This window comes from Seriola aureovittata, chromosome 19 (assembly GCF_021018895.1).
Source record: "Seriola aureovittata isolate HTS-2021-v1 ecotype China chromosome 19, ASM2101889v1, whole genome shotgun sequence".
In the NCBI taxonomy this organism is placed as follows: domain Eukaryota; kingdom Metazoa; phylum Chordata; class Actinopteri; order Carangiformes; family Carangidae; genus Seriola; species Seriola aureovittata.
The window spans coordinates 2,518,787-2,544,044 of NC_079382.1; the positions used below are offsets into that span (position 1 = coordinate 2,518,787).

Genomic DNA, 25,258 nt, shown 5'->3' on the forward strand with positions numbered 1-25,258 from the left:
CAGGTTCACTATGTTAAGTATTATAATCCAAAGGAAATTACCAGTCCTCTCCGATTCTGTAGACGAAGATGATGTTGTCAGACTGGCCGATGGCGATTTTGGTGGAGTCCGGTGAAAACACCATGTCATTGACAACATAGCTTTGTTTTCCATACTGACAAAAGATTACATGTGGATATTATCATTACAAAAGCAGGCAAAAAAATCTCATAAACTGAATGTGTACAATAAGGAATGGGTAAATTCACTAGTTTTGTTTCCACTAGAGAAAACTGGGTAAAGGAATAATTTCTGTAATCACCCAGCTGATTTCAATACAGTTATAGAAAGTTATTTTAAGTACAGTTAACGAAAAGATGTCTCATTAACTGACATATAAGACAAAGAAAAACAGCAAATTCTCAAATCTGAGATGGTGGAAATAGCAAATCTTTGGCATTTTTGCTTTGAAAGATGCCGGGAAATATCAATTGATTATCAAAATCGTTGCAGATTTTTTTTTGTCAACTAACTGATTAGTCGGCTGATCATAACAGCTCTAATACTGTACTGTAAGGGGATCAATTAAAAAATCATTCAGTGCTCACATTTTTGTTTCACAGTAAATCATATCCGTCATATCAGAAGTGTACGAGGCTGATTTCAAAAACACACATCACATCGGATCACATCACAAAGGCAATACCACTTCATGCTTCATAATGTGATTCTGCAGATGTTTCAGTGGTGTTTGTAGTAGACAAACATGATGCATCCTAATGTTTCACCTTGGAGTCCAGGGGTTTGGTGGAGAACTTGTCTCTCCTCTCTCCCTGCTCATCATAGAGTAGCACCACCCTGTCAACAGTACAAACGGCGAACTTGGTGTTGTTCTGTGCCCAGGCCATGCATGTCACTTTGGCAGCACCCTCCTATGAAGGCAAAGAAGACAAACAGTTATAAATCATGATTAGCCAATACCCTCAGCGGATTATTGGGCAGGCCCAAGGGCTGAAGGGGTCAGAGGAGCCCTGGGCCAGAGCCCCTGTTTCTGTTGAAACAAAACGACCATAAATATACACAACTTTTGACCGCAAAGAGACTCCAAACTACCACAGAAACACTTAACATGGCTACTCAGTTACACAAAATGACAAAATTGAGGGGAAGGGGGCGTCAAATGTTTGTGCCCAGGGCCCCTTGTTTCATAATCCTGGCCAATGCAGATACATTCTGTCCAGACACGTTCGTTATATTCTGTTACCACCATAGCTCACACTAAACTCCATTGGAGATGTAACTGTTTTAATTGTTACAGCTGATGATATGTGTACGGAGACAACGACAGCTAAGCATAACTTTGGCCATGTAAGCCACCTCAGTGCTAGCGAGCAAAGTAAGGTAACTGTAAAAATCTGTATTTATTACCAATTACACACGTATCACTGAAATCAATTACAATCCCGATTTGACAAGAGCAAATTTGTGTTTCGTTACAGCTTTCGAGTCATGATTTCAACTGATGCTGCTCATCCAGCACCAGCTAACGTTAGCTAACTTGTCACTGAACTTACCTGGGGGGTTAAAAGTGTTCTTAAATGCTTCAGTTGCATTGTCGTAAGTGTTCAGGAAGCATGTACTGGGAATAATGTTATTAGAGCTGAGATACGGTGGAATATTTAGAATTTGGTCATTTTGCGGACCAGGTCCAAGCTAGCGGCTAGCAGGGAGGACATCTTTGTAGTAAACATAACTGTGATCTCCTTAGTTACCGCCGGGGAGGGGGGACGTATGGTGCGTTCACAGTTGTGGGATATACGAGCGAGTCTGTTTGTTTCACAGATGTTTTTTAGCCAAATAAGTTGTAATAGGTTTATAGCTTTCATGTGCGAAACGTTAATATATGTGTCTAGATTAAAATCTATGTGCAAAATCTGCAACCACAGTCTTTAAAAGGCTTAGTGTCTCCAAACCTATAATATAAGACTGTATATTATGTTTAGCTAACTATATGCTATAATAAAGAACAATCACAAAACTAGTGTTATATGTTATATGTGTGTTAAATGTATGGTTTTTCAACAGTCATTAGTAATTTATTGATTAATTGTTTGATGGTCTGACCAGATTTTTTTCTCTCGGTTCGAGACACAAAAGCGTGGAGATGCCGGGGATTGAACCCGGGGCCTCATACATGCAAAGCATGCGCTCTACCACTGAGCTACATCCCCTTCCTTGTTCGCAATGTTAAACGTAATCTCTTTATTCTATATACATCCATGTGTTTCTGTGAATCTATTTATGCTGTAAAATAGGCCCACACAATAACCCACAACTACAATATAATAATAATTTGACTAAACTTGGATTTGGAGCGTAATCAATCATTAATTTATTGTTTAATAAATACCAAACACCTTAATTTAGATTAAGGAATCAGGGTATTGTAGCCAGAGATCCTTTTATTTGTCCATTAACGAACACGAAACTCGAAACTTATTTGAAATATTCAACAAATTCACTAATTATTAGTTTACGGTGACATTAAGATCTGAAACCCATTAAGATACCTTAATCATAAAAGTAAATTTTAAGGTGAACATGGATTCCCTCTAATTTAAAAATGATTAATTATTCAAATTATTATTTATTGTTATTTTTTATTACTGAAATATATCTCCTGATTATCAAGGTGAACGATGAAGCAGCTAATATAGAATATGCTGCAAACACTAACTGTATAACATTATATCATTTTCTCTTTATATTGACACAGATCTGCAGAGGAGCTATAACATGTAAGAGCAGGAAGTTTGTATATGTGACGTTATGATATTTATTAAGGCTTAGAGACAAGTGTTGTGCTTGAGATGAAAAATGGGACTTTAGGATGTAATATTGGACTGATAAACACAATGACAAACAAAAACAAAGGCAACACAAATTAAAAAATCATGAACAGAATCTTGTTGTGATAGAGATAGTTGGCAGTAAATTCATCACCAAAATAAAATCAACAGACAAAGAAAAATTAAAAGACAGTCATGACACTTAAGTTGGGGCCTAATAGTTGCCTTACTCCTTCAAAAGCTGCTGTTAAGCTGTCTCTGAAAAAGGTACTTTACCCCATCATCAACTTCTCATGTGGAGCTAGTCAGTGGCAAACTGGTAGATCAACAGAACAGCTTCTGTTCTTTAGGTCACTTTTATTGCTGTGTTTGAAAAATGTAAACATCTGATAATTCGACTGCTCTTTACCCTCACAACAGCTAACATACATTGAGCTAGGTGATGGGGATGAACAGAGAAGGACAAGACACTTCTTATATTTTGTTAAACTATGTTGAAATAGACAGTTAAGCAATAATTATGTGTATGTAAGGTTGTATGTGCAGAACAGACAATGTACAACATACTCTGTCTCAAGCCCGTAGAAGGGTCTTCTTTAGCTAACATTTTATAGGAATAAATTAAACATCACCTGACTTAACTTGACCAACTGAGCAATGTTCAAGCAAACAAATTAATGCCAATTTTCTTAACCTTAACACAGTAATAATAATAATAATAATAATAATAATTTAAAAATGAAATAAAATAATAGAATAATAATTTTATCAATAGGTGTCTTTCAAGGCACTCAAGGACACCTAACAGATTATGTTTCAGTATATCACAGGGCTATTGGAAAATAACTGACCCTGCAGTGGATGATGGAGAAGGAGATAAATAACATCGTCATTGCATCAGATAGCTGCTCAGCACTTACAAGAATGTAGGTCTGGCAGATCATTTAGGACAGATATTATCAATGACATATTCCTAATGTACAGGATGTTGGTGTGGAGGGAAATGAGCAGGTGGGTATTCTGGCCAAAAAAACACTCAGAATGAAGCAAGTACACAAGCAAGACCCATTAAGAGGAAGATAGGATATTCATGTGCACAGAGAATTGGGATTACAATGAAACTTGGAGATATTTATAGCTAAAATGAGGGGAAGTGAATATTATGAACTCTTTGAGAACAGGTCATGCAGGATGCAATTATGAAATACATTATTTAAAGTAGGCCAGCACCCAACTGGAAAATGCAGGCACTGTAGGGAGCCAGAAACAGTCCTGACCGCACTACTTCTTTGTAAAGAATTCAATAATAACAGGAATCAGCTTTTTCAGTCACTAAAGATGGTAAAATACTGACTTTTCATTGTTCCATTACGTTTTTTCTCCAGTCTAGCCGGTGGCAGTAGTGCACCTTTAAGCTGGTTTGCTAACCGCCAACTGCTGCTAAACACAAAGGAAGAAGAAGAAGAAGAAGAGGGAGGGGGGAGGAGGAGGAAGTGGAACCGCGTGTGTTGCTGCGTCAAAACTGCCGGTCCAGACCACAGGCCGACTTCCACACTGCTCGGGGGAGTGTGGAACGAATTACTCCTGTCATCCCGCCCGGCTATCCGGCACAATTTCACCAAACTTTTTTTTTTTTTGCTTTATTGTTCCGTCATTTACACCAGATTCCTCAAGACGTTTGCAGTGGTTTGCTCGTCAAAATCTGGTGTTCCGGTACTTAGTTTTTTTAGGTTATTTTTTCATTTGCATCTCCTGTTTGCGCGCGCGGCGTGAGTTTCACGTGGAGCCCGGGCCTCATCACTGCTGGAAAACATCCCTTCAGCTCTCCGGTTAGAGCCGTTAGCATTAGCTATTAGATAAAATGGCAAAGATGGCAACCTTGATTTTGGAGGACGGGGCGACGTTCAGAGGCCGCCTTTTTGGCGCTAATGTGTCAGTGTCGGGAGAAGTTGGTAAGTGCTTTGAAGTATTTGGTGTTTGAAGTATTATTAATTTTTAGCAAAAAAAAATTTCCGTTGATTTAGCCATCTCAAATAAAATCCACCTGCGCAAGGAGCCAACTTTAGATTAGACTTTAATGTTGTTTTATCTAATTTTGTTTGTTGTGGACGTTTAATTTCGCTTGCCTTTAATGAGCTACGGCGGTCGTGTATCAGAGCTGTAAACCCAAATAACCCACACAACCCCTCACCCCATATGTTCGGGTCACCAAACTCCATGTAAATTTCTGTCAATTAAATGTTTGGTTAGCCAGCATTGTCACTAGGCATGCCACATGGCTTTTGACATCCGCCTCAAGGCAACACACACAGATGAACCATCATATTGTGACTTAACCACCGCCGTTTTTCGCAGGACAGTGTGCAAATAAGAAGGAATAACAAGTGAACATTTTTTTTGAAAGTTTAACTATGTTTCACCAAATGTTAAATGTTTGACGCATTCCGAATTAACGAGAAGCCGATACTGATTTTGTATGACGCTCTAACTTCGCTCTATGTGGCGTGTGATTGTGCCGGTGAGCAAGGAAGTATTAGTTAGTAGAGTTCTTCACATGTGGATGCCACAATTCAGGTCCAGTTTTATTACAAAATTACCAGTTAACGAGATACTATACAATGCGGTACAACCACACTACAAACTATGACCTAGAAGAAAAAAATACATAAACGTAAAAGTGTAACATAAGCAAACAATAGTAGATTTTATATTCGTGCATGTAAAGTATATGCACACAGTGGTTGATAAATACCTTTGAATAGTTTTAATACCGCTCTAATAGAACAGCTGTTAAATGTGTTTCATACAAAATAATACTCCAAAACCTTTGTTGTTCGGCAAGTGACAGACTTGACTGTGTGTGGATCATGTGATGATGATGATGATGATGATGAATATGTTGTGTGCTCAGTGTTCCAGACAGGTATGGTGGGCTACCCCGAGGCTCTTACTGACCCGTCCTACCGCTGCCAGCTGCTCACCCTCACTTATCCCTTGGTTGGCAACTATGGGGTCCCTGAGGAGGAGGAGGGCGAGTTTGGACTAAGCAAGGTGAGCAGCTATTTTTGGTTCTATTAAAATTTTAATAATGAAAAACACATTGTCAAGATGATTCACAAACTTGTTTTGGGGGTGTTAGGAGATTTTTTTTTTTTTTTTACCTTTTTAATCATGGTATTTTTGGGGGGGTGGGGTTTAGATGAGACTCTGGCTGCAGGATTCTTGACAAAATTGATAGAATATACTTACCTAAGCAGTGCCAGATTACACTGTCCTCTAATTATTCATAGTTGAATACTAAAAGAAGCCAAGACAGCGATGAGCAGTAGAGGGAAAACTAAAATAAAGGGGAAAATAAAGGCTCATACCAACACCATACACTGATTTTTCCTGTTGTTGTCTTGGTCAGTGGTTTGAATCGTCCAAGATCCACGCTGCCGCTCTGATTATTGGAGAGCTGTCGGAGAATCCCAGTCACTGGAGTTCAGTCAAGTCGCTGGACCAGTGGCTCAAAGAGCAAGGCATCCCTGGATTACAAGGTCAGGAAACGGAAATCTAAACGGATAATATAGTTAATACAGATATTTTAAGGGGAAATAAACGAATGTGGAATTAAAATCAAGTCTAGCCTTATAATAGAAATGGAGTGTGTATTAAGCTCTTTGTCAGTCTTATTTAATTCAGAAATGGTATAAAAACTTAGCTGTTACAGTGATTTTACCAACATATGAATATAATATTAAAATAAATGAGGTAGTATTTGGTCTACTGCTCCACTGTACATACATACATGCACAGCACTAACTTTTGTTTTTTGTGGGACCATATTTTTCATGTACACCAGGCATTGACACTCGCCGTCTAACCAAAAAGATCCGAGAGAAGGGCACCATGCTGGGGAAGCTTGTGGTGGACGGGACTCCTGAGGACACTGTTCCTTTTGACAATCCTGACCAGAGGAACCTGGTCCAGGAGGTCTCCATGAAGGTAACCCATCCACATTACAATACACTTACTAACCCACAACAGCACAAACAACTCTCTTAGTAGTTGAGAGGACAGTTGAAAGCCTTTTTTTTTTTTTTTGTTAAAAAACCCTGAATTTGCAAAGAACCCTGCAACTAAACACTTAATTCTGTGCTGTTTCTCTATATTTATATCAAATGATATAAAACACGTGAATGACAGTGTTCCCGGCTTAAGATCAGGCAAAGGAAATAGTGATTTGATCTTGTTTATTATCAATATAAAGCTTAAGTTCAATGCTCAGTATTACATCTCATAATTAAACTAGGAAATGGACCCAGTAAAGAAGTTAAAAGGATTGAGTAGAGTGTTCTTGTCTTAGTATATATAAATAGTAAGTAAAGCTAACTGTCCTTGTTCTGACCCCAGTGGTTGGCTACCTATTTTTTTCTTTTTTTCTTTTTTTTTTTTTTTTTTTTTTCTTAACATTTTTGTTTGTCAGCATTCTGATAACATAATTTATGTTACATTTCCTTTGACTGTGTTAAGGAACCCAGAGTTTACAACCCCGATGGTAATCTGCGAATCACAGCGGTGGACTGCGGTATCAAATATAATCAGATCCGCTCCCTGGCTGAGAGAGGAGCCCGTGTTACTGTTGTACCCTGGGACCACCCGTTGGACACCGCAGGTCAGTAACGCACTGCTCCAAAGTGAATTATATTTGCGTGCAGCTTGAGGTTTCGTTTCTTGCTCTAACACTTTGGCATGTGGACAGGAGGAGCTGGGGATTAACCTACCAACACTTACAGTTATAGGCTGACCCACTCCTGTCATCTGTGCTACAGCCACCCTATCAGTTGGGTGGAGGAAATCTCTCTGGCTTCAAACGCTGCAATATGAATGTTCAGTTTGGCAGACACTTGAGGGCCAGAGAATTTTGGTATATTTCAAAAAACTTTTTCCTGTCATTTTTAGACTTTGATGGTTTGTTCATCAGTAACGGCCCTGGGGATCCTGAGTTCTGTCAGGCCACCATCACCAATGTGAGGAAGGTGGTCAGCATGGATCGCCCAAAGCCACTTTTTGGTATCTGCCTTGGACACCAGCTGCTCTCTTTGGTCATTGGAGCAAAGACCTACAAGATGAAGTCAGTACCTTGCACATAACTCTTAATAACATAAAAACAATTGCATACACCAAGGATAAAAATTTTTTTTTTCTGAAATCACTTCTTTTTTTCTTTTTTTTTATCATGGTCTGCCGCAACTGTGTACAATGATTAGTTGATAAATCTTAAAACAAGCAAAGCGTCAAATTTGATTTAAATTGGAGATTACTACCAGTGTGCACCCATGTGTCAGGACAGAGACAGAAATGTTCCCCCACTGACCTGACTCTTCAAAATCCTCTAGAAACACAGACATTCACACCCACACTACACAGTTTCTTTGGGAGAGCTGTGATGTGAAATGCAGATTTTTGCTGTTCTCAGCAGTCTGGGCTTCTCCTGTATGAGCGCTGGAGTGTCGCACTGACCAGCCGTGTTATGAATAAGACTAAACAAACAAGCCAGCGAGTAAGGCAGGTTGCTGCGCTCGTTGCTGTAGAACTCCACAGGGGTCAGGGAGTTTCTGTTCCCCTGAGACTTCGCTGATGGCTGCTTTATCAGACGCTGTGTGAAGGTCAGGATGGGCAGGGAATGTTCCCATTAGCCTGCAGGAATCTTGCTGGCACCTGGACAGATCAACAGGGTTGCCAACAAAATTACAGTAGGCTACTGGGAACAGTCCATCCTGACCTTCACGCAGAACAGGGTTGTCTGTCCAGATATGTCTGTCTAGTTTTCAAAATGAGCCTCAGTATACAACCTTAAGTATTGGATTTTCCTCTTGTCTTTCAGGTACGGAAACCGTGGCCACAACCAGCCCTGCATCCACAAGGGAACAGGTCGCTGCTTCATCACCAGTCAAAACCATGGGTTTGCTGTCGACCCTGAAACCCTGCCAGAAGGCTGGGATGTTCTCTTTACCAACGCCAATGATCACACCAGCGAGGGCATCGTACACAACACACAACCCCTGTTCAGGTAGTTGCCTTACAAACACTGCCTGATGTGATAATGCACACCAGAAATGTCAGATTTTAGTGTGATTAAATCCTTGTGATGCCTTTTCCCAGTGTTCAGTTCCACCCGGAGCACATGGCAGGTCCCACAGATCTGGTCAGCTTGTTCGACGTCTTCCTTGACACTGTGAAAGACCACAAGGAGGGCAACGGTACAAAAACAGGTAAAAACAGTGTTAGAGTTTTTAAGTACATTTGTTCAATTCTTTCATTCCACTTCTTATATAAGACACTTGTTTCTCAGGGGAACTTATGTGTTGATAGCATCATTATAAAAATCTTACACTGGGGGGGTTAACTTAACAGTAGATTTGGAAGTTTCAGCTTCTTTTTGATAATGTGTATTTCTTATAGGTGGTTAAGATATGAGGTAATTGCCTTTTGGGCTTCGTTACAAAAGAGAGTTTTATCTATACCTGGCTGTTGAACACGTGTTATTGTGTTGTCAGTGACCAAAGTGCTGTACAAAGGACAACATACTAAATATACTACATACAGAAACATAATAAAACAAATTAACAAAAATGACAATAAGGGGGAAATACAAAATTATGAACATGGCAATGTATTAAAAGCTTAGTGAGCCAAAAAGGCCAGTGAATAAAAATGTCTTTTGTCTAGATTTAATTTAGAGATGGAGGGAGCACATTAAATATGGAATGACAACTGCTTCCATAATTATGAAGCAGTAACTGCAAAAGCTCTGTCACCTACTTAGTTTTAGTCGTGACCATGTGACATACAAGAGAGCTTTCAGATCTAAGAATGAATAAGGTCTGTGATGTAAGGAGGGGCCCCGCCATTAAAAGCTTCAGTCAGTGAAGACAGGCTAAAACTGGGGTGATGGACTCACAGTTTAGTGCCAGTCAACATTATTGCAGTTGCATCCTGAACCAACCAAATGTGATTTTTATTTTTATTTTTTCCCCTCCCAGTGAAGCAGCGTCTGATGGATCACCTCACCTACCCGGGTTCCATGAAACCTGTAGAGGTAGTCCGACCCAGGAAGGTCCTGATCCTGGGCTCTGGAGGACTGTCCATCGGCCAGGCTGGAGAGTTTGACTACTCCGGCTCCCAGGTCTGTAAAAAGAAGACCGCTTTCATTAGAGTTGTGCAGCTGAGTTATAGAGGTCAAATCCATTAAAGGGGCAAAGGTCACTTTGGGCTGTAGGAAAGTGAGGACTGTGAGGTGGACAGTTAAGTTGATAATGAGAATATTTGATCACAAAATGTTAACGTTTCTGTCCTAAATGTAATCAACATTTTGAAGAAGCCCACTCAGCCAGTATTAAATTATTTTTGTTTTCCAGGCTATTAAGGCTCTGAAGGAAGAGAACATCCAGACTGTGCTGATCAACCCCAACATCGCCACTGTCCAGACGTCAAAAGGCCTCGCTGACAAAGTCTACTTCCTGCCCATCACTCCGGAATATGTCACTCAGGTACAAATTCTCTCTGCTGTAACACTGTAATTGATACAGTGTCTTCAATGATGTGGAAACACCAGACTTTGAAAATGCCTGGACAGGATCCTGGAAGGTTTTTGGTTTGGTCTGTCAGTTTGTCAAACTCACATGTATCAGAAGCAGTCAAAGGATACATGCATAACATTTCAAGGTGTGACCATGTTCAAACAATATCTCCATGGATACTGCATGTCTTACTCCCTTTTATCACCACAGGTAATAAAAAATGAGCGTCCGGACGGCGTTCTGTTGACTTTCGGTGGTCAGACCGCCTTGAACTGTGGTGTGGAGATGACCAAGCTTGGTGTCCTGGAGAAGTATAAAGTAAAGGTTCTGGGAACACCGGTAGCCTCCATCGAGATGACTGAGGACAGGAAGATCTTTGTGGAGAAAATGGAAGAGATCAATGAACACGTCGCTCCAAGTGAAGCAGCGCTGTCTGTGGAGCAGGTGAGGAGACGTATATCAAACAAGCAACCAAAACATGGCCTCTGTTTAGTTTTTAACTAATTTCAATGTCCACATTGACCTCTTTTTTTATTTATTTGTTTTTAACCTTTTTCTAGGCATTGGCAGCTGCAGAGCGTCTAGGCTACCCGGTCCTGGTTCGTTCAGCGTTTGCTCTCGGCGGTCTGGGATCCGGCTTCGCCAACAACAAAGATGAGCTAACCTCTCTGGTGACATCAGCCTTTGCGCACACCTCCCAGGTGCTGGTGGACAAATCCTTGAAAGGCTGGAAAGAGATCGAGTACGAGGTGGTCCGCGACGCCTACGATAACTGTATCACTGTGAGTAAAGAAGACACAAGAATCATTTCTCCAAATTTAGGTTTTGGATGTTGTCATTTCTTGTATTTGGATATTTTACCGCTGCATTGTTATATAATGCTGCATCTGGGATGATAATAATCCTAGTTTTTGGATATATCAAAGTAAGCATACCGTGAACAGGACCTGATAATTAAGGTAATAAAATAATACAGTGAATTTAAACATTAATGTAATATTTCTTAACTGGTATTTGCTGCTCTATTGTCACCACTGAGTCAAAAATAATTACATTACACTCTATAGCCGCGTTTCGACTAAGGAACTAAAAGGTTCCTGTGGCCCGTTGTTGTCTGCGTTTCCACTGTGGCATAAAGTCCCAGGAAGATTATGCAAAATTATTACTTGACATTACGTTATTCACAGCACTTTGAGGACATAACATGAACGAAAATCCAGGACAAATTTTATTTTCAAATACAGGACGATCCCGCATTATACGTGATGGTGGCAACCCTCGCCACTCTGGTTGTTTGAAGTCCTGTTTCAATTTCTTTACCTTCTCCTGGACCTGTTTCACGGTGTGGAAAATGTGTTTGCTCACTCGCTGCGGACTTTTAAACATTGCGGGTGAAATAAAATGCAGCAAGTACTCGACCAGTCAGAAATTCAGTACTGCAGACCACACCCCCCAAAGTTCCTGAATTAAATTTACACCCTGGTTCCTGCGGTGGAAACGCGGCTTATGTAGCAAAGGTATCATGTAATACTTGAGAGTATACACGTGTCTTCATTCATTCATTCATTCTTGTTCAGGTGTGTAATATGGAGAATATTGACCCTCTGGGCATCCATACTGGGGAGTCGATTGTAGTGGCGCCCAGTCAGACGCTCAACGATCACGAGTACAACATGCTGAGGAACACAGCCATCAAAGTCATCAGGCACCTCGGCATCGTGGGAGAGTGTAACATCCAGTACGCTCTCAATCCCGAATCGGAGCAGGTAAACGTGAAGATAAACGCACATAAAATGAAGGTCTTTTTTGTTCTTAATTAGCAATACATAAAGGTTAGTTCACATAAGGATCAGAAGCAAACACACATGTGAATAGTTTGTTACAACCTGTGCATGTGATGTTTTTTGTTTTTGCAGTACTACATCATCGAGGTTAACGCCCGGCTGTCGCGGAGTTCGGCTCTGGCCAGTAAGGCGACAGGTTATCCTCTGGCCTATGTAGCGGCTAAACTTGGCCTTGGGATCCCACTGCCCCAGCTGAAGTATGTCATGTAGATCATCAAACATCAATACTTGAGCTCAGATTGGTGTCTTTGTCAAGTACTGAATGTGTTCACTTTTCTTAGCTTTACTTGTACAAAATTGTACAAGATCATTTTTAACAGTAACGATTGGTTTGCGTTATTTTGTTTAATAATAAAAAGACTAATGAAGCTAAGGTGTTGAGATGATATCAGTGTTTAGAAAATTGTGAGCAGGGCATAAATTGTCACATTTTATTCTTTTCTCTCTGTCTTTTTTTCCTTTCTTTTTTTTTTTTTTCACATCCCATAAAACTTACAAAAAAATCGGAATGTATTTTCTGTAGGAACTCTGTGACCAACTCGACAACAGCAAACTTTGAGCCCAGTCTGGACTACTGTGTGGTGAAGGTGCCTCGCTGGGATCTCAGCAAGTTCCTCAGGGTTTCCACCAAGATCGGCAGCTCCATGAAGAGTGTCGGTAAGAGGCAGAGACAAAACAGAATTTTATCATCATTTTGTGAACTGCACGCTTCGGTGCTGGAATGTGAAACAAGTTTTTGATGAGATCTTAAACTCTTATTTATAAAACTGCAACAAAAACGTGAGTGAGTCAAAAGCAAGTTCACAATGAGTTTTACAGTCAACAAAGCATGGATCACAGAAACAGCAGAGTGCATCAGACAGCTGTATTATATAGGATATAACTGATATTATGTCCAAAGTTTGAATAATTTCCTCAACAGGTGAGGTGATGGCTATTGGCCGCAGCTTTGAGGAGGCCTTCCAGAAAGCTCTGAGGATGGTGGATGAGAACTGTGTTGGGTTTGACCACACTATCAAGCCTGTCTCTGAAAAGGTAAAATGGACTGGATTATCACGAGTCCCTGTTAAATGTTTCCATAGAGTTACCGTAGTGACTTGTTTGGTATCCATTATTTATTTACATAATATCAAATTGCCCTATCAGTCACCAGCAGTGTGTCAGGCCAGCACGTTGAGGTGGGAGCTGTCTATGAGGAGGACCTGTTTTAATAAACACTACTTAAAATGCACTTTGGAGAAAATCTGAGAGAAAGTATTTTCTGTCCAAACCTGCAAACTAAAACATAAAGTGAAAGTCTCACATTGTGACAAGAAAATGTCAATGCTGTTGAAGACAATTAAAACTTAAAAAGATTACATTGCAAAAGGGGAAAATTTCCATGTCAAATAAATCACAAAATGACATGTCACTGCTGTCCACTGGTGAGGTCCTGTAGTATAACTATTAAGGTGTTTTTAACTGGGCCAGCAGATGGTGCTACTGAGCCCCTGTACTGTCAGGCAGATAATACCTGGTAATTGCACAGTTTATGATCTGCAAACCGCAAACTATGTAATAATAATAACTCTGATACAGCTCTTTTCAAAACAATGTTACAAAGAACTTTACATGGTCAAACCAGGATTAAAAGGTTTTTATTTGTGTTTAGTTGTGTGTTAAAATGTAAAATTGAATTGTTACTATGCGTAGCTGTTGTAGAAAATATATTTACAGCTTCTAGATCACTCAGCAATGTGCTCATATCAGACAGATAGATAGATAAATAGACAGACAGACAGACAGACAGACAGAGATATACACTTTATTTGTCCCCTAAGGGAAATTTGTGTATGAATAAAATAAATAATTAAATAGATAAATAAATGGGGTAAATAAAATATCCCAGAACTAATCAAAGTGTTAAATCGTGCCTTGCTCTCCCTTTCTGATCTCCAGGAGCTGCAGACTCCCACAGACAAGCGCATCTTTGTGTTGGCAGCAGCGTTTAAAGCCGGCTACACAGTGGACCAGCTGTACGACCTCACAAAGATCGACCGCTGGTTCTTGCACAAGATGAAGAACATTGCTGACCACGAGCAGCTGCTGGAAACTTACAACCAGGTGAAATTGAGTGGATGTATATAACCTGGAAAAAAATTAGTAATTTTCTTCTTGGTGAAGTTTTCAACTTTTTCTTTCTACCAGGACGAGAGCACCATGCCTCCAGCGGTGATGAGAAAGGCCAAGCAGCTGGGCTTCTCAGACAAGCAGATAGCTCTGGCTGTGCAGAGGTGGGTTGGGAAGTCAATACAGACCTTTGTATCAATATAGCTGTATTTTGTGTGATTTTTTTTTTTTTTGTTTCAAGAACCTGGGACTGGATAAGGACTTTTGTTTCCCATCAATCAACAACTCTGTGTTTTTTCCCCCCACAGCACCGAGCTGGCAGTGAGAAAGCTGCGTCGCGATTGGTCCATCCTGCCTGTGGTGAAGCAGATCGATACAGTGGCGGCTGAATGGCCCGCCCACACCAACTACCTCTACCTGACCTACCACGGTACGGAGAACGACGTGAGCTTTATCGACCAGCACGTCATGGTGATCGGCTCTGGTGTGTATCGCATAGGCAGCAGTGTGGAGTTTGATTGGTGTGCGGTGGGGTGTATCACAGAGCTGAGGAAGGTAAGTCCATCATAAGACTCATGGTTTCCCCTAATTGACATTCCATCTGCTAAAGTGTCTTCCTGTTAAACTCTTATCTCAATTTTTTTGGTTTAAATTTTGTTTCACCATCACATTAAAAATACATCTGTATTATTAAAAATCTACACTAATTTTGTCACTGAAATTAAAAAAAAAGATATAACTGGAGGATAAAGGGAGATAAGAGGGGCCTTTCTTGTCTTTTAGCTCACAATACTGAAATGAAGTTTGGCCTATGAGACACCTGCAGTTACTGCTCTGTGGTTTGGGCCTTAATTATTATAATTAGTAAATCCTTTTGTGGCCCACCATGGTGATTCCATCCTTATAGGTTAATTTGATTTGATGAGTGCAGTTTATACGTTTTTATTTGCCTACCTCTTGTCATTAAAATAAGATTATTCTTTAACGTTCCTTTAGTTGGCAGCCAATAACCCAAATGCTACAAAATAAATATTTATTCATGTCATCCTCTTTATTGCAGATGGGTTATAAGACCATCATGGTGAACTACAACCCTGAGACTGTCAGCACAGACTACGACATGTGTGACCGCCTCTACTTTGATGAAATCTCCTTTGAGGTAAGGGCTCTTCTGTGTCTTCTTTTAAACATCTGCATCAAGCTTCAGGTTTTAATATTTAAGAAAGGGGATGTGAGATTGAATCATAGGAACAACTTGACCTGATTGAAGTTATTTAGGTTCCAATTTATGGTGGAGACAAAAAACAAGAAACTTCAGCCTCAAAAATATACAATAAAGCTGAATTAACACCTCTCTTACACAGTTAGAACAAAAAGAATAGTTTTATTATATTATCTTACCCCTGTGTAGATTGTGGATTAATATGTGTCTTGTACATACGTCAGGTGGTGATGGACATCTATGAGAGGGAAAACCCAGAGGGAGTGATCTTGTCTATGGGAGGCCAGCTGCCCAACAACATCGCCATGTCGCTGCACCGCCAGCAGTGTCGTGTCCTGGGAACTTCACCCGAGTGCATTGATGCCGCCGAGAACAGGTTCAAGTTTTCCCGAATGCTGGACACCATCAACATCAGCCAGCCACAGTGGAAGGAGCTCTCTGACACTGAGGTACACCGGACTGGGTTCACACCAAGTTATTTCAAAGACATCACTTTGATCCAATAGAGGTTCAGTTTGTGCTTTGAACAAAATGTTTTCTCATTTCCCTCCCATTTCTTCTTTCTCCAGTCTGCTGTGAAGTTCTGTGAGATGGTGGGTTATCCCTGCCTTGTTCGTCCTTCCTATGTTCTCAGTGGAGCAGCCATGAACGTGGCCTACAGCGACAGTGACCTTGTGAAATACCTGAGTAGCGCTGTGGCTGTGTCCAAGGAATATCCCGTCGTCATCTCCAAATTCATACAGGAGGCCAAGGTTTGAAAACACTGACTTGTGGTAGTTGAAGATGAGCTTTTAAGATCAGATCAGAATCACATTGTCATTTTTTTGTGGTTAAAAGCTTTAACAATGGAAAGAGTTGAATGCATCTGTTCCTTTTCTCCCATTTTCCAGGAGATAGACGTGGACGCCGTAGCGTGTGATGGGGATGTGGTGGCCATTGCTGTGTCTGAACACGTTGAGAACGCTGGTGTTCACTCTGGCGACGCCACACTGGTGACGCCTCCTCAGGATCTCAATCAGAAAACCATCGAAAGTATCAAGGCCATCGTCCACTCCATCGGCCAGGAGTTGCAGGTCACCGGACCCTTCAACCTGCAGCTGATTGCCAAGGTGAGACCTTCATACACGTTAGTTTGAATGGTTGAAATATCGTAATATTATCAAATCAGTGCTGGTGAATATTGGTGCTATTTTCTGTAATAGGATGACCAGCTGAAGGTGATTGAGTGCAACGTCCGAGTATCCCGCTCATTCCCCTTCGTATCCAAGACCCTGGGCGTGGACCTTGTTGCCCTGGCAACGCAGGCCATTATGAAGGAGGACGTGGAGCCTGTGAGCCTAATGAGAGGAAAGGGGATTGTGGGAGTGAAGGTAACTAAACTTACTTACACCATGACTGTTTAGGACTATTATATCAATATCTCAGTCCTTAGTGCTTCAGTCTGAGGAAGTGTTCATTGCTTATCAACAACTCCACCCTAATATCACATAATCCTGCTATAACCATATGTCACATGTGCATCAGGTTCCTCAGTTTTCATTCTCTCGGCTGGCCGGAGCTGATGTGGTGCTCGGGGTGGAGATGACCAGCACTGGAGAGGTCGCCTGTTTTGGGGAGAACAGATATGAGGCTTACCTCAAAGCCATGCTCTCTACAGGCTTCAAGATCCCCAAGAAGAACATCCTGCTCTCCATTGGCAGCTATAAGGTATTATTTACAGTTTTTACCAGAAGGCAAACTGCTAAGAAAGAAATTGAACTATTATCTGTGAAATTAAAGATTTGACATAAAAAAAACAAGGAGACTTTATTTAGTTAGTTTGGAGCTGATAACTGTCAGTTTATTGCTGCAGCCTTATTGTGTTTTAATTCATTTTTTTTCCCCAGCTAAAATAACTGTATTAATTAGCCAGATTGTTTATTTACTCCGATGTGTGTGTTTGCAGAACAAGAGTGAACTGCTGCCCACTGTGCAGGCTCTGGAGTCAATGGGTTATGACCTATACGCCAGTCTGGGTACTGCAGATTTCTACACAGAGCATGGAGTCAAGGTAACAGAAGATATTCCTCTCAGTTAACTTAAGGGGAAACATTGATGATTCATGAAATCAAAGTGTTGGCGCCTAGAGATTGACTCGCTGTGGAGTGAAACCAAGGATCTCTGGTGTAACAAATGTTGGCTTTATTAAAGTTATAGACAACTTCATTTAGATATTTAGTCCTCAGTATCTTGTGTGTGTTTTGTGGCCTTACAATGACAGTATTTTTTGGAAACGAAAGCCATCAAATTCCCAGTTTATGAAATGGCACAGTAACCCAAGGGATGAGTTATTATATGCTGACCAGTCATAAAACAAAACAAAAACATGAAGACGAATTATGGCCAAGCATCGAAACCGTTCCTTTCCTCTTCTCCTCTGACTTCTTTGATCTAACTCATCCTCTCCAGGTGAAAGCAGTGGATTGGCCATTCGAAGAGGACGACAGCGAATGTCCCAAGGAGAAACAACGCAGCATCATGAACTACCTGGAGGAGAACCACTTCGACCTGGTCATCAACCTCTCCATGAGGAACAGCGGAGGTCGTCGGCTCTCGTCCTTCGTCACCAAAGGCTACAGGACGAGACGCATGGCCATCGACTACTCTGTCCCGCTCATCATCGACATCAAGTGCACTAAGCTCTTTGTTCAGGTAAATTGTCTCTGTTTTGTTATTGTAATCCTCTTAAAATGGATTGGCAACTTAGATAAAACAAATACTTGCCTACAGTTGGAGGTCAACATGAGCAAAATGCTCTGGTGTGTTGCAGGCTCTGCATCAGATCGGTAGGACTCCACCAGTGAAAACTCACATTGACAGCATGGCCTCCCAGACACTGGTCCGTCTCCCTGGTGAGTCACTGTGACCCGCAGAAGAAGGTCCTTGATGATCAATGTGTTGCTCTATTCTGAGTGGTGAAACAAGCTCAGATAATTTGTTTGTAGCTGCAAAATGTACAGACTTTTTTTTCTTTCATAACGTCAGGTCGTTTGTCACTGACCCCAACCACAGGTGCAGCACATTAATTCTTCTTGGTGGCTTTGAAGAGCAACAGTCAATTCATTACACCATCACTGCCAGTCTAGACTTTTGTGAAAAATAGTAACACTTAACTTTTTCTTTTTTTTCTAGCTTATATCCTGAATATGATCAAAACCAGAATAAGAGTGTCAAAGAGAATGGTTTTTATTTAAAAACTGTAAAATATGTTGTTTGTGATTTTATTTCCAGGCCTGATCGATGTCCATGTTCACCTGCGGGAGCCTGGTGCTATACATAAGGAGGACTTCTCCTCCGGTACAGCGGCTGCTCTGGCAGGAGGGGTGACGATGGTGTGTGCGATGCCCAACACTTCCCCTGCCATCACTGATCCCAGTACAATGGCTCTGGTGCAGAAGGTAAGTCCAGATTTTCTTTGTTTATTTCTCTTAATTAAAACCTGACTCATTTGCCTGATTCAGCTGGTGAGTGGAGTTGATGCTCTGGTTGTAGCAGATAAATTGAATACATATATCTCAATGTGACATCAAAGTAATGTTAATATAATGCCTGGATTTTCTTCGTTTTGAATCTGTATTTCACATGTATATGATAAAAGTTGAAGTGAAATGAAATAAACGTTTTTATGTTGTTTGTGTTGTATCATCAGCTGGCCAAAGCGGGCTGCAGGTGTGACTACGCCCTGTATGTGGGTGCTGCTTCAGACAACGCTGCTGTCCTGCCGTCCATCGCCAGCCAGGCTGCCGGCCTAAAGATGTACCTGAACGACACGTACTCCACCCTCAAGATGGACAATGTCTCTCTCTGGATGGAGGTAAGCTGAGTCACTACTCTTAAAAAAAAAAAAAAAAAAAGTTTATTTGAGTTAAAAAATCACACTGGGCCAAACATTACTGGCTTGAAGGCAATCTTGGAATTTGCACCCAGCAATCTAGTGGTCATTACAGTAATTGCATCTTCACCTGCTTCTACATTAAGACCAACTGGAAGCTTGTCTTATTTTCCCACCCTGTGGACTAACCTTTCTGGTTCTGTTTAAAGCACTTTGAGAAGTGGCCCAAGCAGATGCCCATCGTGGCTCACGCTGAGAAACAGACGGTCGCTGCAATCCTGATGGTGGCTCAGCTCTACCAGCGACCAGTCCACATCTGCCATGTGGCCAAGAAGGAGGAGGTAGAGGACTGTTTTTTTCTATTTTATTTTAGAAGTTTTTATCATTATTTTATAAACCAAATTGTGCAGAACTTCACAGCTAAAAAGAAAACTGTTGTGTCTTAGATTTGTAATTGATTGATTGATTGAAGTTTGTCTGAAAATTCTTGTGCATGCACAGCACCTGAATATTAAACGGTCAGAGACAAAAACACATCATCTTCATAATGCTCGTTACCACTTTCAGATCCTCATCATCCGCGCTGCCAAGCAGAAGGGCATCCAGGTCACGTGCGAGGTGGCGCCTCATCACCTCTTCCTGTGTGAGGACAATTTGTCTGACATCGGCAATGGAAGGGCACAGGTACGACCCATGCTGGGAACCCGTGAGGACATGGAGGCACTCTGGGAAAACATGGACATCATTGACTGCTTTGCCACGGACCACGGTGAGTGGTAGCACATTGTTTTTCAGTCACTAACCACAGAAACCAGTCTACCGATTGATCATATCATTTTGTCTTTGTGTTGTCTCTCGTCTCGTCTCGTCGTCTCCCGCTTATCCGTATCTTTGTGTTGTATCTTTGTATATTTAGACCTTAAGAAGAGAGTACATGTGATAACATTATGTTTATGTGTTGTTAGCCCCTCACAGTGTTGAGGAGAAGAACGCTGAGAACCCTCCTCCTGGTTACCCCGGCCTGGAAACCATGCTGCCGCTGCTGCTGACCGCTGTCAGTGATGGACGTCTAACTCTGGATGACATTATCAGACGTCTCTATGACAACCCACGCAAGATCTTCAACCTGCCTGTCCAGGAAAACACTTATGTGGAGGTACACTCAAACACATGATATTATAGGACAGGATTTCTACATGGCCATCACCTTGTCTTGGTTTTGTGTGCTTTATTGATTGTTTCTTTGCGGACAGGTGGACCTGGAGCAGGAGTGGCTTATTCCTCAGGCCATGCAGTTCACAAAGTCTAAATGGACACCTTTCCAAGGTCTGAAGGTGAAGGGTAAAGTCCGGCGTGTGGTTCTACGAGGAGAGGTAGCCTACATCGATGGACAGGTCAGCAGTCACGCACACACACTTTCATTTGTTGTAGTTCACAAGCTCGAAGGGGCTGCATTTACCTATAGTCAAAATATCAGGGTTCATGTAATCTTATTACTCAGGAATTCCTCTTAATTTCTCTTTCATTCACCTTAACTGTCATCTAAACTGTTAGTTAGTTATAGAAAGACTACCAGTTAACTGCTGCAAGTTACAGTTAACAGCCATAAAGTTTTTTGCAGTTGAGACAAATATCCACAATCAAGACCTAAAGCAGTTTCTCCTCTGAAACATCAAACTAATTCATTATGTGCTCTGTGATGTTTGTCCTGTTTACTGTCCATGTTGATTGTAGCCAGTGTTACAATGGAATGATTACACAGGAGGGAAGAAAAAGGAATATTTAACATAATACGTCTCTCACTCTCTCTCTTAGGTGTTGGTTCCTCCAGGTTATGGTGAAGATGTGAAGACATGGCCGACTGCTTCAGTTCATCCTGAGCCTATTAAAGAAACCCCTGTGGTATTAAAAGTGTTATGTCTGTTGCAATATTATTTTACTCAGAGACTATACTTAAACCACTGTATGACTGTATTGTGTCAGTACTGTTTTATGGGTGGATGTTATATCCATTTATTCTAAGGTTGTGTTTTTACTGCACCTCCTATTGTTCAGACTCCAGAGCATCCTCGTCCCACTCCTCCTCGTGAGGGCCCCGTCCGAACCCGAGCACCAAGCCCTCGCCGCGGCCCAGGAGAGGGACGCTACCTGCTGCCACCCCGCACCCACCGGTCCTCTGATCCTGGACTGCCACCAGGTACGACAGCCACAACTAGATCATGTCAGCTTTACAATAGGTTTCCTGTGTTTAACTAATAGACGTAATCTGTACACTGTGTCATTTTGCCTCCCGCAGAGATGGTCATGCTCCCACCACTTGGAGCTGGAGACAGTTACAGCCACCCTCCTCCTCTGTCCAGGCTGATGTCTCCTCAGTCAGGACCAGGGCCCATACCTGCATCCCACTTCCAGACATCTCCGTTCCTACACCCGCTGATTGGCCAGCACATCCTGTCCGTCAGGCAGTTCAGCAAAAATCAGGTACACACAGAGCAGATGACACACAAATCACCAAGTTGTACTCATTTACAAAATAAAAGAACATTGTCTGGTATGTAAGATGTTTTTCAGTTTGTGTGTTTTCTCTTTGTTCAGATCTCGCACCTTTTCAATGTCGCCCACTCTCTGCGTTTGATGGTTCAGAAGGAGCGAAGCTTGGAAATCCTGAAGGTAGGTCATCGTCAAAAAACTGCTCATCTTATGTTTGTTGATAATTACAAATCCACAGAACTGCAAATCAACCCCTGCATATCTAAATATCCAACCATCAAAGCAACAACATCTTTTTTTATTGAAGTAAGTTTATGTCACTTTATTCCTGTGTGTACATGCTACTGTACACACAGCCCAGTAAGCAGCTCTTTTTTTCTTATTGTTCAGGGTAAGGTGATGGCGTCGATGTTCTACGAGGTAAGCACTCGCACCAGCAGCTCCTTTGCCGCGGCCATGCAGCGTCTGGGCGGCTCGGTCATCCACTTCAGTGAATCCACCTCATCCACGCAAAAAGGAGAATCGCTGGCCGACTCTGTTCAGACCATGAGCTGCTACACAGACGTTCTGGTACTGCGACACCCAACACCTGGAGCTGTTGAGGTGGGTTTTGGGTTGGATGTGGACAGAGATTTTTTTTTTTTTTTTTTTTAAATGATATGTAGTCACCATTTGCTACTCAAGTGTCGACACTTGACTAAATAAAATTAGTTTTTTTCCAAGACAATAAAACTTACTAATACTCTGCTCCGTGGCATTCAGAGTGCATCCCGTCATTGCCGTAAGCCTGTGATCAATGCTGGAGACGGTGTGGGTGAGCATCCAACCCAGGCCCTGCTGGACGTCTTCACTATCAGAGAGGAGCTGGGGACGGTCAATGGCATGACGGTGAGACAAACAAACTGTCCTGTAGATTTAAATCCTGATCCTTGAATTCTTAGAAATCCTAACCTAGAGCAAATCTATGTGAAGGAAAACCGTTATAACTCATTAATTCTTGTGTTTTGTCAGATAACTATGGTTGGAGATCTGAAACATGGCCGCACAGTTCATTCCCTCGCCAAACTGCTGACACAGTACCGCATCACCTTGCGCTATGTGGCTCCCAAAAACCTCCACATGCCAACAGAGATCATCAACTATGTGGCCTCAAAGGGCATCAAACAGGTGGGGACAAAAAAGTGGCGCAACAGCAAAGCAAATGTTTAGGACAATATAATCAGATACATTTCTATTTCACTAAAGGTTTAAACATCTTCACATCTCTTAATAATGTTCCTGAAAGGTGTTATGAGTTTATAACTGAGAATTAAAGTGTTGTGTATTTTTACCTGCTTGCAGGAGGAGTTTGAGAGTATTGAAGAAGCTCTGCCTGAGACCGACGTCCTCTACATGACCAGGATCCAGAAGGAGAGGTTTGCATCTGAGCAGGAGTACAAGGCCGTAAGTAAACAAATTTTCATTTCCTCAACTGCTTTTACTTTCCCTTCAGAGCAGGGTAAGAAAATGATCCTGAAACTTCTTTAAAAACACACAAATTCAGGTCATTGGTTAAAAAGCAGTGTGTTTTTCTCTCAGTGTTTTGGTCAGTTCATCCTCACTCCTCACATCATGACTGTGGCCAAAAAGAAGATGGTGGTGATGCATCCACTACCCAGAGTCAATGAAATCAGGTAACGCTCACTTGGCACCATCACACATTATCACAGAATTGGGTACAACTCTCATGAAGGGACCTCCATGTTTGTTTTCACTCATTCAGAACAATATTCGACTCTTCACTGTCTCAGAATTTTCCAAATCAAATCTTATTTGTCAGAGCAATACAGCAGTTTGAGGATTCTGGTGGTTTCCAAAGCGTACCATACATTTTTAGATAAGATTTTCAAACAAAATTTCACTGACGGCTAATCTGCCAATTATCTTAAATAAATAAATAGTTCATAAAATGTCAGAAAATAGTAAACAATACCCTTTTATGATAGTTAACAGTATTAAAAAAAATAAAAGATTAATTGTTTTGTCAATCAGTTACATTAGGAAGGTGTTTGGGAGCTACAAAATATAATTTTATATCAATACAGTAATACTTGATTTGATCGGATTTGTTCTTGAAAACAAATTTCACATGTCCATTTGAAAAATACTTAGACTGGTGTAGTAGAACATACTATTAGATAGTACACATTATTTTAGTCTTAATTCCAACATGATGTGCTGAAACACTCTATTTCACTTTCTGCTGTGTTTTTCTTGTAGTGCGGAGGTGGACACAGACCCGAGAGCTGCGTATTTCCGTCAGGCGGAGAACGGCATGTACATCCGAATGGCCCTGCTGGCCACCGTACTGGGCAGATAAATCCATGTGCTGCCTGTGTGTAACGCAAATGGTTAAACTGTTGAGTAGTAATGACAAGTATTAGGTACAGTGCCTTCATGTTCTCTGCTGAAATAACACAATCCACAGCTCGGCCCTCAAAGGAGTGTTAGCTGATTTTAATAAACATGAAGACGTGAAACTGAGTCTGCTGTATCATGGTGTAACCTGACGCTGCTCTTCTTCAGTTACACAGACCACTGATATTTTTTTCTTTTTCTTTTTTTATCCATATGTCAGCTTTAAAATAGCTTCTTCTTGACCAACTATTCTTAGGACCAGCAAGATTTTTGTTTTTTGCTCACAATGGTTAACAGACCGTGAGTATTTGTGCATCAGAGAGCCAACTACAGGAGCAGGGGGAAGGCTGCGTGGAGGAGAAATGGAGGTGGGCATTGAAACCTTAATATTGTTGGTATTATGTTTTATTGATGAAGTAAATGTTAACTATGGGTAACTTTAAAGGGACCAGTTAGGAAGGTAAAGGAGAGAAAGGACAAGCAGCAAAGCTTGGTTATAGCAGTTCGATATTCCACGGGTAAAATTTCCTCAAGCAAGGAGAGATTAAAAATATGTACTCTAAGAATAATTGAATGTTCTTTTCTCATTTCAAGGAAAATAAGGGCTTTAATAAACAGCTTTTGAAAATGTGCACTTTTAAAATTGCTTAATTTAAAAAAAAAAAAAAAAAATAGCTTGAGTTTACCTTTTCCTTCTTTTTATTGTTAACTTTTGAATTGATCAGCTTTAACTTTTCTTTCTTTCCATCTAAAATAAGTAAGAGACTTAATTGACCCAGTGCCTTGGGCATCAGTGTCTGCAGTATAACATCACAACCAAAAACAAATACTGTCATCCATTATATAATCCCACTCCTCTGCTTTCCTTTCACTTTTTCCTCTGACTACTGTCTCTTCCCTGTGTGTCTGTCTGTGTGTGTGTGTATGTTTAT

General features: G+C 41.1%; 2 protein-coding genes and 1 non-coding gene across 4 annotated transcripts in view; 1 reads left to right on the plus strand and 2 right to left on the minus strand.

The window, feature by feature from the left end:
- The window catches only part of ift172 (intraflagellar transport 172), a 45,728-nt gene extending 43,989 nt beyond the window's left edge, over window positions 1-1,739 (minus strand). For both annotated transcript variants that reach the window (XM_056363377.1, XM_056363376.1), the window contains exons 1-3: window positions 1,554-1,739; window positions 768-911; window positions 42-154 (exon numbers count right to left, since the gene is read on the minus strand). In XM_056363377.1, the coding sequence (XP_056219352.1) occupies window positions 42-154; window positions 768-911; window positions 1,554-1,592 (296 nt within the window). In that variant the 5' untranslated portion in view covers window positions 1,593-1,739. The remainder of the gene's footprint in view (window positions 1-41; window positions 155-767; window positions 912-1,553) is intronic.
- Window positions 1,740-2,138: 399 nt separating this feature from the next.
- Window positions 2,139-2,210, minus strand: trnaa-ugc (transfer RNA alanine (anticodon UGC)). The gene has a single exon. It is a non-coding gene; the product is annotated as a tRNA-Ala (tRNA).
- A 2,106-nt stretch (window positions 2,211-4,316) lies between these two features.
- Window positions 4,317-24,448, plus strand: cad (carbamoyl-phosphate synthetase 2, aspartate transcarbamylase, and dihydroorotase). Its single transcript, XM_056405507.1, has 44 exons — window positions 4,317-4,780; window positions 5,740-5,879; window positions 6,238-6,367; window positions 6,673-6,815; window positions 7,344-7,485; window positions 7,773-7,944; window positions 8,698-8,883; window positions 8,976-9,085; window positions 9,857-9,999; window positions 10,232-10,363; window positions 10,604-10,837; window positions 10,954-11,175; window positions 11,971-12,159; window positions 12,310-12,434; window positions 12,761-12,894; window positions 13,160-13,272; window positions 14,176-14,340; window positions 14,425-14,510; window positions 14,655-14,901; window positions 15,407-15,505; window positions 15,793-16,017; window positions 16,138-16,320; window positions 16,459-16,677; window positions 16,771-16,938; window positions 17,093-17,275; window positions 17,514-17,618; window positions 18,017-18,259; window positions 18,378-18,459; window positions 18,839-19,005; window positions 19,257-19,421; window positions 19,649-19,780; window positions 20,007-20,208; window positions 20,405-20,595; window positions 20,693-20,833; window positions 21,255-21,341; window positions 21,495-21,636; window positions 21,736-21,920; window positions 22,035-22,109; window positions 22,320-22,532; window positions 22,692-22,817; window positions 22,941-23,096; window positions 23,271-23,372; window positions 23,508-23,602; window positions 24,189-24,448. Exons 1-44 carry the CDS (start codon window positions 4,690-4,692, stop codon window positions 24,286-24,288), a joined length of 6,690 nt encoding a protein of 2,229 aa, XP_056261482.1. The 5' UTR covers window positions 4,317-4,689; the 3' UTR covers window positions 24,289-24,448.
- Window positions 24,449-25,258: the final 810 nt, after the last annotated feature.

Excerpts from the sequence above, each read along its gene's own strand:
- cad (XM_056405507.1), top strand. The coding sequence starts at position 4,690 with ATGGCAAAGATGGCAACCTTGATTTTGGAGGACGGGGCGACGTTCAGA. Across the intron at positions 7,486-7,772 it reads CCACCCGTTGGACACCGCAG|ACTTTGATGGTTTGTTCATC; the intron begins GTCAGTAACGCA and ends TGTCATTTTTAG. Across the intron at positions 21,342-21,494 it reads CTATTAAAGAAACCCCTGTG|ACTCCAGAGCATCCTCGTCC; the intron begins GTATTAAAAGTG and ends CCTATTGTTCAG.